At 42.3% G+C, this 14,000-nt stretch overlaps 1 protein-coding gene across 1 annotated transcript; it reads left to right on the top strand.

Annotated features, from left to right (window-relative positions):
- Window positions 1-5,626: 5,626 nt before the first annotated feature.
- CCNA1 (cyclin A1) lies at window positions 5,627-10,736 on the top strand (the record flags this gene model as incomplete). The annotated part of the gene is made up of 8 exons (XM_079533110.1): window positions 5,627-5,749; window positions 6,448-6,691; window positions 6,904-7,028; window positions 7,661-7,884; window positions 8,668-8,872; window positions 9,491-9,604; window positions 10,213-10,346; window positions 10,685-10,736. 8 exons carry the CDS (start codon window positions 5,627-5,629, stop codon window positions 10,734-10,736), a joined length of 1,221 nt encoding a protein of 406 aa, XP_079389236.1.
- Window positions 10,737-14,000: the final 3,264 nt, after the last annotated feature.

Here is a 14,000-nt window from a genome sequence, read left to right on the forward strand (position 1 = left end):
GCTGCTTCTGTTTCCTCTCACACTCTCCTGGCCAAATGGCTAACAATCCTGACCTACAGCTTGTGATGAACTAGGTGTTGTTGCAAGCAGGCATATAGTTGTATTGTTGTTTAGGCTGAAAAAAGCAAGGCTGCAATGCTCCAGCTCTGTTCCATACATACAGCCAGTTTGCTTCACAGGTTATTCAACTCAACGCTGATATCTAAGGAGTTCATTCAACACTCCTGGAGAATCTTATCACAGACTTGTAGGGGAAACAGGCATCAGGGACACAAAACCACCAGGCAATGGCTCTGATAATCCACTCTCTGAGCACCCGTGCCTCTCTCCACCACTTGCAGGGTAGCATGAAGTATAATATACTGAGTATGTGAGGCATAGCATTCAGAGGACAAGCCAGTTCAGGTAAAACCATTGCCAGGCTCAAGCAAAGCAGAAATTTGTTCTGCAGAGCTAGCTGGAAAACAACTTGTTTTTCATGACTAATTCAGATAAAGAGTTGTCATTCTGGTTGTTCCTGCAAAAAAAAAACATGCATTGCTTTTGTTCAGAGATTATTCCTGCCTTCAACAGAAAATGATTCCTGCCTGTAATAGCAAAAAGTAAAATTGCTAACATTTAAGAACAAAAAGATTTGGTGTTTGTTTCTTCGTATAACAATAATGCCATATCATTATTTTGTAAAACTACAAAAAAGTTTTCAAATCCTGTGACCATTTCTGCTCTCATCCTTTAGTTTAGCTGCAACAAAGTTATGCAGTATACATCTTAGCATATGAATAGTCATAGAAAAGTCACTACCTTATCAACATCCAACACAAAGCTGTGGGCTCAGCTCTTGCCTTCGCAGCACTCTGTTGATCATGTTGATCATTGCACCTAACTTTCAGAACAACAAGATACTACTTTCTATAATTATTGCTGCTATATTTTTCCCTCTGTTTTTGTTCCAGGTAGTTGATCCTCATCTAAGTATCACCAATCATGCATACAAAACTCATTTGTTTAAACGCCTGCAATCTCTGTTTGATTTACTAACAGGAGCAAGTAAAAGCAATAGCAGCAAATAATGAATTTTAATCTTTTAATGTCCAGGTGCTGCAACTTGTCTGTACCCTGAGAAACGGAGCTAAAAAGGCAGCTTCCATAGGATCATCGAGTCAAAACATCAACTCCTCTGAAAGTTTTCAATGGTCAGTGTCTGAGCAGAGATTAACAGCAGCTGTCAGAAGCAGCTGAGTAACAGATGCTGTGAATACGGGAACTGTAAGTTAGGGGTCTGATAAAGAAAGCACCTAGCATACAGCAAGGCATTTTTGCACGCACTTCAGTAAGCTCAGGTGGAAAAGCCTATGGATTGCAGTCAGGTAGTTATTGAGCAGAGTCTTGAACAATCCCAAAGAGTTTGTTCCCAAATTATGCAGAGCTATTTCAAGGTTCTGCCAAAGTTATGAGTGTTCTTCTGTGTTGTTCTGAAATGAAAAGCATGTTTGAGATATTAATGCTGTGTGAAGGACATTCATTTAAAACATGCACAGCACTGAAGTATGCTGTTTGCTGTTTCTAGGTACAGCAAAGCTTGTAGAGGATACAATAAGGACAGAAAGAATGTTTGATTCTGAGTTCAGTATTTTCCCTACACATGGAGCACTAAGAGGAGGTATAGTTTAACAGAAGTTTAACTTTATGATTGTTTTGATATCAAAAGTCCTCACTGTTTTGTCCTTCTGGGGAGAACAGTAACTGCAATGCTGCTGGGCAACCTACGCTGCCACAAAGCTATGGGCAGCAGCGCCTGTCTGCTGTGAGGCAGCCCCAAAGCTCACAATGTTTGAGGCTGCATTTGTCACCTGTCTGTGCTATCTGATTCAGGTGCATTTTTGGAGTCAGCTTCAAATCTTTCTGCTGATACCCCTGGAGTGCAAGACACTGGGGCTAGGGTAATTATGATTCCAGTAGGAAAGGCATTTAAATTTCAGAAGCTATTGCTTCATTTACTGTTTAGTGGAGATAATGCTAGAAAGAAAAAGTAATCTTATGTCCTTCTGGATGCTGGGAACCCTGAGTGGTGCAGGAAGCACCAGCCAGACCTCTCTGCTCAGTGTGACAGCTCATGTGCTGTAGAACCCATCTGTAGAAAGTTTTGCTGACATTTTGGTTTAGATTTATTTTACAGAATTTTCTTAGAAGACAAAAACCTGTATTCATCATTTCTACAGTTGAACAACATGTGACAACTTGTTGCTGCTCTTCCAGATAAAGGCAAGGCCATGCAGTTGGTGCTGTCGCCAGCACCAAGTGGGACCTGCTCACAAGCTGTGCTACCATTGCCTGTTCACCGGACCTGCAGAGCACGTTACCAGAGGACAAGCTGTATGTGCAGCCACCCAGATCAGCGCAAATACGGACTTTGTGCTGAAAGAGGTGGTACCTGCATTGCTACCTCCCTGATGCTGGTACCTCATCTGGATGGAATGAGCCTCCTACATCATTCCCTTAATGTTTAAATTTTAATATTTTACTTTCGTGTATATAATTTTCATTCTTCACAAAGAGGATTTTGCAACCACCAGCCAGTATTGATTTAAGGTCAGAAGAATAGCATCAGCTACTTTGAATATAATTAGAGACTGAAATCAGAGTTCTGATTCTTCTGAATTAGAATAGCACTGCTAAACTGTAAAGTGAGCAAAAAGTTTTGCTTTGATGGAAAAAATCCTCTTTTGTCTTCCTTTATTGCCAAAAGGCACGACTGCACTTTTTTCCCCTCCAGCCATAAAATGCACACATTTCAGAAGCCCTTTGTTTAAAAATGTTATTAGAACTGAAAATTTTAATTAACGTGTGGAATATTTACACATTCAAAAATGGTTTTTAATTAACATCCACTTTCTTAGACTACAATAAAGTCCTACACACATTTTCTAGCATAGATTTTAATATATATTTTTAGCAATCTCATCTAAACAAATGAGATAAAGAGTATTTAAAGTTGTGCTTAAGCAGAATACTTGATTTCAAAGTAATTGATTTTTTCATTTTTCCAGAAATTAATACTTTGCATGGAACTGCTTAAATAAGTGTCCCAGAGTGAAGACCTGGGGTTTACACAAGAAGATGACATGAAGGAACGAGGAGACAGACGTACCATACGTACCTTTACTTTGCCCATGCCCATAGCAGTGACAGCTCTATCATGATACCTGCTTATAACCCTGCCACTGCAAAGACACGGAGCTCCTTCTGTCAAAAAGAGAAAGTAATGTTTCACTGTCAACATTACAAACACAAGTGACGTTTTTCATCTTGAGATGTATCACTTAATTCATACAGTAAATTCATTTGGGAAAGAGAGACGAGAGGGGAGGGGAGTCAATGGAAAGGAAAGAAAAGGGAAAGGGAAGTCAATTTAAAAAACATCAGAAATGAGGGAAGAAAAAAACAGACCTTAATACAGCTTGGATGACAAGAACTGTAAAAAACAGATTTGGCATAAGGCTTTGCTTGATGGATGCAAAATTTTTATCTGAGCTCCTTCATTTTAATTATCTTGGAGAACATCTCTCAAAGCAGAGATGCTCCTGACGACAACCTCTGACTTGATCTTACAGATCTGCAAAAGGGGAAATCCCACAGACTTCCCATGCTATCTCTTCTGGGGCATCACAGTTATGATGCCTAACCTAAACTTCATGGTGTAAAGCCCTTATGCTGCTTGCTCTTGCCATTGGAAACGAAAAGGTTAATTCCTTTTGTACCCTCTACGGACTTTCAGAGGGCTCATGTGCCACTCAAGACATATTCCTGCTTGTTTTCACTAGACAGCCATCAACATGGTGACTCATTATCCACTGGAGGTTCGCTTAAAACTCTGTGCTGCTTCTTTGAGCTACTGCCTATCCAGTGGGTCCCCATCCTGCACACTGCAGCAGACACTCTCTATAGCCTTGCAGTCATCTTTCCTCAGGAGCATCCCACTTTTCTAGTAGGACATTCTTCCAGTTTGTCAAGTTTCTTTCTGAAACCAAGTCTTGTTCCTTATCATATCCACAGCCCTTCTCAGCACCATCAGTGCTTCGTTATAAGTGCTCTGTGTTATTATCTGTATCACTGATGAAAATCCTCGATGATCCTGGATAAACTGCAGCTTAATTTCTCTCACACAGCTCTGAGTGTCCATTCTGTACAGCTGAGAGCTGCTCCCATCTACAGCTTCACACCAGTTTTGCAGCAGTCCTCTTAGACTTCATCAGATACAGTGTCATGAGAGTCAAATCCAAACAATCATAGAATGGCTTGGGTTGAAAAGGACCTCAAAGATCAACTAGTTCCAACCCCCTCAGCCATGGGCAGGATTGCCAACCACTAGATCAGGCAAATAAAACCTTTTTTTTCCCCCCCCTCATTTTCCTTTATCAAAGATGGAGAGTCAAATTCTTTGGACCTCATCTGTAAAGCTGTTGTCACTGTCATACATTCTAAATGTTTAGTTCTTAGTGATTAATTATTCGTTCACAGAACTCTAATGGGAACTCAAGGTAACCTCTCTTGATTCCTGACTCACTCTGCTGCCTCCTTTTGAGACGGGCACCTCGTGACATTCCTCTTATAACCTGGTAACCTGCCAGAGCTCACAAAGAGATGGAGCAGATCTGCCCAAGTCTTCTAACAGCACCAGGCAAAAACGACCTGCTTCCTTCACACTGGGTTGCTCATTATTTAGAGACCTTTTTATGGTCTTTCTAGGGGTAGCATCCTCACCACTGCTGACCTCTTCAATGGAAACCAAAGCCAGAAGACACAGAACGCTTCTGTGGGCTCAGTGCTGTTTGAAACACGCTAGCCCTTCCCTGGCCTTTCTCTCTGTTTGCCTTGTAATCGCGGATCTCTTGTTATTATTCTCAGCATTGCCTGTATCTTGTTTGGTCTTCGTTCCTTCTGCCCGCTCCCACTTCCCACACATCCCTCTTGCTTTTGCCAATCCCTCTAGCTTCCCCTCTCACTACAAACAACTTATCTTTGGGACAAACTCATCCCGTTATTCGTATTCCTGCCTTAAAACCACTCTGCTTTTGCCCCATCTAACGGGTCCTTCGGGGTTCAAAAACCGAGAAACCGCCGCTGGCCGCCACCCGCCGCGGGGCTGAGGCGGCTCAGACCACCACCGGCCCCAGCGGACAGGGCGCGGGACGGGCTTGCAGATCCCCGCCCCGCCCCGCGCCCGGCTCAGCCCGCGTCGGCCCCTGCTCGGCTTGCCCGGCCCCGGCGGGGTCTCCACAGCGACTCGAGGCCGCTTGGGTTACCAGGGCGGCGGCGGCGGCGGCGGCACGAGTGCTTGCGGCCCCGGCCTCCAACTGGCCACGGCCAACAGCCACCGCCGCCGCGCCCATAGGCCGCCGCCTATATAGGGAGCGGCGGGTGGCTGCGGTGAGCGGCTGGGCGCTGGGAGGAGCAGGGCGGCAGGCGCTGTCGCGACCTCTGAGGCAGGTGCGGGGCTCCGTAAGTGGGTACTTTATGTTCAGTTTTTAATTTGCATTTTTTTTTTTTTTAAAGCTTTTGGGTGTTTTTTTTTGTTTTTGTTTTGTTTTTTTTTTTTCTTCCTCCGGAAGGTGCCGAACTCGTGGCGATGCGCCGCAGGGGGGAGACGAGCCAGGCGGGGCGGCGGGAGTCTCTCCCCGCTGCGCCCTGCGGCGGGCGGACCGTGCTGGGAGTACTGGTGGAGAACGGGCAGCAGCGGCCCGGCGCCCAGGTAAGCCTCGGAGAGCCTCTCCGAGCCGTGGAATCGGGGAATGCCGTGCCGGCCGTGTTCCCCTGGAAGGAAAGGGAGACTTTGCGAGGTTTTCCCCAAGCTTTTACCTTCTGGACTCGTCCTGGGGCTGGCTGAGAGAAAGCAGCTCTGTTCTGGCTTACAGGACGTTGCTCGGCTGTGTGTGCCTGTGGACTGCTTGGTTTTGGTGATGTGAAGCCCGTAGCTCAGTCAGCAGTAGATGATGGGGAGGATTGTATCGTAAGTTGAAGTCTCATGGATTGTGGTGCTTAAGTTCAGAAGTTCAAAGTTGCTTTGTAACTCAAAATGCTTTTTTGCCTTTAAGTCTGTGGCAGTACCTGAATGCTTCCTTTCATCGTCATGACTTGCTGTAGCACCTGCTCCATGCCAGCCGGATGGAGCCAGGCAGTGTCCTTACCTTATTTTCTGTGGGAGTGAGTCTGCTCTCTTGGTTACTGATATCCACTGCCTGTCACCTCCTGTAAGGTCTCTGTTGCAGCAGCAAGCAGTACTTCCTAAGCACCAGCTGTAGCTGCTGGCTTTCCCAGCAAACTTGTATTCATTTGCCATTAACCAAGGAAAGTGATATGCTTTTCTAAAACAATGATACTAAAACAAATGATACTGTTGTTTTCCTTTTGAATTGTCTTGCCTCAAGATTACGATGTGTTCTGTTTCAGAATACTGCTATTACCAGACGCTTATCTGGCTCTGAGAATACCTTCCCTCCAGCTGGAAAAGATGAAGTATCCAACTGTGTGGTCAGTACTACATCAAAACAGGACTTTACTATCTACATTGATGAACCAGAAGAGAAAGAAAACCACAGCTGCCAAGAGGATGAAGAACTGGAATCAAGCCTGTGTGAACTGGATACTAGTGCAATGACATCCAGTATTCACCTACTGTTGGATCTGAGTACAGGTAATTCCTGTTAACGTTCATATAGTATCACAGGTGCTTGTAATGTGGTTATGAATCATGCTGGCAGTGAGCTAGTGAGTAGTTTATCTTAAAATAATTACTACTTCATGATAACTTTAACTGAATCAGTGTGATGCACAACACTTCTATGCTAGAAATGGCCGGAGATGGTGAAGAGACTAAATGTCTTTCTGGCTTCTCTTTCATGTTAGGATCTCCCATGCTAGTGGACACATCCTTCCGGTGCCAGCCTGAGGATCAGATGGGAGATCCTATAACTCTAATGACTGTGGGAGAGTATGCAGAAGACATTCATCAGTACCTCCGAGAAGCTGAAGTGAGTGTCTTCTAACAAATGCAAAGATGTGTGGGATCTTCCTGATAGGCTGCAATACTGCAGAGTCTGATAGGCTGCCACACAGTAACTCTGGGCTGTCACTGAATAGAGTTAAAACCATCACTGGAGCTCAGTTCTTAGGAATCTTCTAGACAGTGATAAGTTATTTCAGGCATCACTCCACATCCTGGAAATGGGATGTGAGAAGATTATTGCAAAATACTAATGCAGTTGAATTGGACCTCGCTGGCTGTTCTGCTGTAGTAGATTTTTAATTAATTTATTTTTTTTTTAAATATCAAAGCAGTGAAGTGCAGTCTTCCAGTAAGAGGGTAGGAGAAATCTGATGCATTTAAAGGTCATTCTCAGGTCCCTCTGAATATGTTTAATAGCAAACGCTGGACTTCCCAGTTCAGGGAGCATCCTTTGCACTTATGCTACTAACATGGTAGTAGCATGTCTCTTCAGTCTTTCTAGAGATACTGGTAGAACTCAGAGTTACTCCCAAACTTGCTACTAATAGTGAAGCTACTCATGCTTCTTCAGGCACAAATATTAACAAAAAAATCAGTCAGTTCAGCCATCAGTCTTTGGGGTAAGCATTCTGATCTTTAAGTTCTCTTTCCAAACAGGTGAAATACAGGCCCAAGCCCTACTACATGAGGAAGCAACCAGATATCACAACAGAAATGCGTGCCATCTTAGTAGACTGGCTGGTGGAAGTAGGGGAAGAATATAAACTTCGAACAGAGACACTGTACTTGGCGGTGAACTACCTGGACAGGTTCCTCTCTTGTATGTCTGTTCTCAGAGGGAAGCTGCAGCTTGTAGGAACAGCAGCAATTCTTCTGGCTGCGTGAGTGTTTATCTCATGAAATCTTAGTGACCAGAACTTACTTTTGGACTGTCTTTTAACTTAATTTGAAGGATTTTAAGCTTGCAGTGGTAGGTAGCTTTTCATGCTGTCCTAAGATGGTGCCCCATCCCTGCAGGCTTTCAAGGTAAGGCTGGATCAGGCCCTGGGCAACCTGATCTAGCTGTGTGTGTCCCTGCTTATTGCAGGGAAATTGAACTAGATGATCTTTAAAGGTCCCTTCTAACTCTGAGGAGTCTATGAGTCTGTGATACGAAGTGCTTCTTAGCACTTGCAAAATTAGGCATTTAATATTCTTTATTGAGGGAACTGTAGAGGGAAGACTTTGTAACCATAACACCAGAAGCAAAAACAATGCTGCATTAAGCCACTAGCTCACAGTAGATTAAAAGTTGCAATCTGCAATTAAGCTTAAACTGCTTTAAATGGACAGGGTATCAAGCAAAGCCTAGGAGTGCACAGATTTTTGTCTGGAGTGCATGATGTTGCTGAAACTTTCTCTTCAGGAGTTTTCCTATTAGTCAAGCATGCTAATATGAGTGTATGCCTGTCTAGGCTGATGACTTAGAAGTATCTTTGCCTTCCCACCAATTTGATCTTCAAGTCTCTTCTATACTGGAGAAAGATTAAAATAAGACCTCTAAGCCAGTCTTACAAATGTCACATGCTCACCTTGAGATGGGCCCAGCACAAAGTTTTGTTACTCTAGCTTTTAAGCTGACAGATACGGCTTTTCTATTTTTTATTTATTTATTTTTTTTCCAGGAAATATGAGGAAATCTACCCACCAGAAGCAGATGAGTTTGTGTATATAACAGATGATACGTACACAAAGAGGCAGTTGCTAAGAATGGAACACCTGCTTCTCAAGGTCTTGGCTTTCGACCTCACAGTGCCAACCATCAACCAGTTCCTACTTCAGTACATTCACAGGCATGGAGTCTGTTTCAGGACAGAGAATTTTGCAAGGGTATGAACTACCATTCTCTTAAAGTAGCTGCTTTGTAGGCTACTGCCATCAGAATGCAGGCTTTTGTGCTTCATTATTTCTGGATAGATGTCTGGGAATACTGAGCTTAGACTGTCTGTCTGGTCAACCAGACTATCTTGGCAGCAAGGTGGTAGGAGTCCATTCTTCAGCTGTGTGTGTATAGGAAGCCTGACCTGGACATGATGATTCGTCATGTTGCTGCACAGTGACACAGCATATTCCCACAGGACTGCCTGGGGAAACAGTACTTCAAAATGGTGTCACTCAAGCTTATAACAAAAGCTCTGACTTGCTGCTTAGATAAAAAAGTGTAAGATTTGTACAGTGCTTATTCAAACAGCCCAGATTTGTTTCTTAGGTGCTCATTTAGCTCAGGTCTCTAAGTGAGGTTCATCTATGTGAGCAGAATCCTGCTGGACAATGCTGAAAGTTCTGTAAGATCAACAGAACTGGAATACTACCCACCAGATGTGTAACTCATGTTTCTTACGTAGAACTGAGGACCACCGACCAATTGAACTGCTTAGTATATTGGCATGGTTCTACCTGATAGAGCCACTCTGTTAGAAAGACTTGTGCTTTGTTTTTTTGTCTAAGTATCTTGCAGAGCTGAGTCTCCTTGAAGCGGATCCTTTTCTGAAGTACCTTCCTTCACAAACTGCTGCAGCAGCCTACTGTCTAGCAAACTATACAGTGAACAGGTCATTCTGGGTAAGAATAACTGCATTCTGATGTTTAGCTCCAGCTCTTTATAACTGGAGAACTGCTGAGACGTGGGAGTGGCTTCAAATCATGTTATTGTAAAGGCTGAAATGCAACGATGAGCAGCTCTTCCCAAGCTAATGAGTCTACGTAATTAACAAATGTTAAATTAATCTGAATTATCTTGCCATCTCCCTGAAATAGGAAGGACCTCTTTGTCTTCACTTGTGTCAAGTGTGCACCGCAGGCCTTGTCAGTAGGTAGTCTCAAGCTTCTTCCCTAGATAGAATTCAGGGGCTTTTTGGGAGGGGAAGGGAGAACTGAATGTGACTACACTGAGTGGCAGCTGTAATACAAATCTTGATAGGCCTGTCAAGTATCTGTGCTTTAGCAGGAAGCAGAATCCAGAAGAAACATAATGAGTGCAGTGTACTTAGAGCAGAAGGAGATTCTTCTCAGACCTGACAACAAGGACTCATAGTAAAACTCATGGCAGGATGCACTTGAATCCTTTTCAGAAATCTGGAGTGAGAACTGACATAATGAAAATAGTTCCTGCTTCTATAGAAAATGCATCTTACCTAAAGTAGAAAAACTTTTTTTTCTTCTCTTACCAGCCAGAAACACTTGCTGCATTCACTGGATATTCATTAAGTGAGATTGTGCCTTGCCTGACTGACCTGCATAAGACATGCCTTGATGCTCCACATTGCCAACTGCAGGCAATTAAGGAGAAGTATAAACAGTCTAAGTAAGTAACCAAGAAGCTAGTATTTCCTTACTTGAAGGTTGAAGGCACAGGATGATTCTGGTTGAGCAACTTTGGTTGTAATTCTTATAGTTCATTAATTTCTTATACTGGACAGCTTTTGTTGCTGACATTAGAGCCTTCCTCAACATCTTGAGGGGAAAAACTCTTCTGTACAGGAAAGTAGTTAACTCATAGATATACAAATATAGTGGATCCCAGTTCTATTGCAGTACTGCATGATAGCTTCTTTCCTACTGTGCTGCATCAGAAGGATCCTTAAAGTACATTTACATTTGTCAACTAAGCTAGTAGTTTCATTGGTTGCATTTCTATTCCAGGTACCTGCAGGTATCTCTTCTGGAGCCCCCAGCAGTTCTTCCTCTACACTAGAGATGGTGGATCCTGGACTTAGGTTTATTTTGTCTCGATGAACAAAGCTATGGTCTAACATCTCATAGAGCACTGCAGGTCATGTGCCTGTAACCACGGTGATGAGAACAGTTTTTAGCTAGTATTTTTTTTAATTAGATGCCTTTTTAAAAAAAGGATATTTGACTATAGCTCTTAATATAATTGACAGCACTTTTAATAAATGTCTTATTACACTTCCTCTGAGTCTTCTGATTCCAGTTAATATATGCAGTAATGGTGCATGGGAATGTTTTCTTACAAAATCACTGGGATGGGCCTTTAATCAAGCTGCAATGGATCAAGTGATAATCCTTCAATCCCATACTTTTGGCTGTTTCTTTTTCATCTGGGACAAGCTGATGTGCCCATGAACAGAACCTATTTTCTGCAACTTGTGTGTGCGGATGCAAAAACAAGTCTGTGAATATTGATGACTGTCAATGCTCAAGTGAAAATTCAATTCCCATTACAGTGCAGTAAAGCAGCATTTTCTCTGGGGCAATGGATGAAAGGGAAGCTGTGACTTTAGCAGAAGGGGGCAGGCAATGGGTGGGAAGCTTTCCTTCCAAGTTCTTAACTATCTCATCCTGAGCTCCTGCACTGTGTTGTACCCCTCAGCTCTTCACACAGGAGTATATAATGAACACCCCACCCTAAAAGCAAGAGCACCAAAGGCACTTATCTTGCATACTTTTAAAGCATAACTTCTCTTCAAAGTAGTAGAAAAGCAAGTAATTGATAAGGCTAGTTAAAAGAACAGCTTGTCTGGAGCATTCTCTTAGTTCGTTTTTCTTTTAAAACATTAACAAAATACTGTAATAGTACTCAAGGCTTATTCCTCTATGAAAAAATAATCTGAACAGGGCACTATGTGTCATAGCAAGAATATGTTTAATGCTTGACATTAACATGCAGTTCAACAGAAGTCCTGCACTTAGTTTAATTACTAGTTAACAAGCCTATTGCTTTATAAAACCTGATCATACCAGTGTCTGTGTCGTGAAGCTTTTAGCTTTAAGTGTTTCCCTTCCTTTGGTATGCACACAAAAATTTTCTCCTGCCTCCTCCATGTATAGGCTCATGAATCCTGCTAGGGCTGCAGACCATTGTACATCTCCAAAACAGGGTAATAACTAATTTACTCAAAATAACCTGCAAGGCAGGGGAGCATTCAGTTTTCAGCCTGCCCTATGCAGTTTTTAGGTTCACTGCAAATGCTTTCTAGTCAAGTACATGCATCTCATTGTATGGCAGACGTGACCAGGTATCCCTTACTTACGTCTCTGGTATGTGCTTTATGATGGGAGTTAAGACTATCAACTGTTTTACTGCAGTAAATTTCACAACTTATGGGTGAATGAATGTCTTAAAGGTGGGCTATGAACTACACCTATGCATTCAGGCAAATCCTTCAAAGTAGGTGGCTGAGAACAATGACCAGAGGCAGTGATGTCTAGCTACAACATGGAGTGGAAAGTTCCTTGATTCATTGTTTCATAATGGAAAAATAAGTGTACTGAATAGTCTTTTAAAGTCTACCAGCTATGAGAACTGGCTTTTTAATGGTGTTTCAGGCTGAATATGAACTATCCTGGAACCCTGTGTTAATAAGCCTTACTCCCCTTGTGAGGTACTGGGGCTTACTGAATTGCAAATGCTATAGTGCTGAGTATTTTGGAAGCACTAATGAATGCCTCAAGTGTGAAATTGTTTTCCTAGTGCTCTAGCAGTTTGCAGGTATTCATGCAGTCGTATCAGCATAACAGTGAGGAAGAGGTGAGTTTTGATCTTATGAATTCTGTTACCACATTCATGTCTTGTCTTCGTGGCCCAACAGATTTGGTGCATCTAGTGCAGCAGAGCTGAATTTCCCATGTGATTTATCTGAACGTTTTACCATGTGGTGCCTTCCTAGAGGCCAAGCTTTCCTTTGGTTTTTCTTTTCAGATTTTATGTAGTTACAGGAAAGTTACCATAATTGCATTTGATTTCCCTGAATATTTAATTATCTGATGAAAACAAGACAAAACATACTATGATCTCTGAAACACACTGCTGTACCTCATTGGCTTTTTTGATATTTTTTTTTTTGTGATGCTTTTGCAGCTGCATTAGTAGCTGAAGTGCTTCCATTTTTTATTTATTTTTGTTTTTATTGAAAGGCTAAAGGAAGCAAATTATTAAAAACAAACAGCAAAAGGTAGTTGAGGTGAAGAATCCCATAATTACGTAGTGTGTGTACGAGGTATGGGGAATTTGTGGGACAGAAGAAACTGATCTCCATTATCACCTGTGATGTGAGGCTAACAGTGTCATTTTGAAGGTTCTTGTTCTATTTTCGTTTTTTTTAGCTTTGAATTTATCTGGCTCAGAGCAGGTACAGTTCTTATTCTTGTACAAGCGAGCCTTCTAAGGTGGAAGCTGGATGCTGTCTCCTTTCGTTCATGTATGTCATAGCATTTAACCCTGTCCTGCCTCTCCTCTGAAGCTTGTGTTTAAGAAAAGCATAATAGCTGTTTCTGCTGGGCATCCTATGGTGATGAAGGTGGCATAATGCTGCTTTAGTAATAATTAAATATATGTGTATAATAATATATATATAATAATACTTAAATACAGATGCAAAACATTTAACAATGCTTAAAACATATCATAAACAAGTGTACAGAAATCTGTACTCATAAGGAGGGAGATAAAAGCAACCCAAAAAGAAAGTCTGTGTTGATGCAATACTTCTGCGATGCAAAAAACTGAGACCTGTGAAGATCACAGCTGTGTGTTAGGTTTGAAACAAACAGAGCCAGACTTCTTCGTTTCAGTTACAGCAGTATCCTTTAAAGAAATAATGGGGAATCAACATTAAACAGAAGAAGACAGTTTTTGACTATCCTATTTGCTGGCTAATAGCAGTCACAAATAAGATCTCATTTTCTTTGCTCAGGAAATGCTTAAGCTGTTGCAGCTTCAGAGTTGTCAGGCTTGATCTTGCTCAACTAACTTCACTGCAAAGGAGCTCAGTCTTCCTGGAGTCTCAGCATCAGTACTGCAGAGATGAACACTGACTTCTACGCAGGCCACAGTCTCTTCCCCCCCAATTTAAAATGTATTGGGCTGGGAGTAAAAATGGCAGCAATCTGAGCACATTCAAGGAGCTTTGAATGATCATTCAATCATCCAAAGTGAGGTGGGCTAAAATTGAAATGTTAAAGACTTTACTTTTGGCTCCTGATGATTAGTAGAAGA

The sequence above is a fragment of the Tetrao urogallus genome, assembly GCF_951394365.1.
Source record: "Tetrao urogallus genome assembly, chromosome: 1".
NCBI lineage: Eukaryota > Metazoa > Chordata > Aves > Galliformes > Phasianidae > Tetrao > Tetrao urogallus.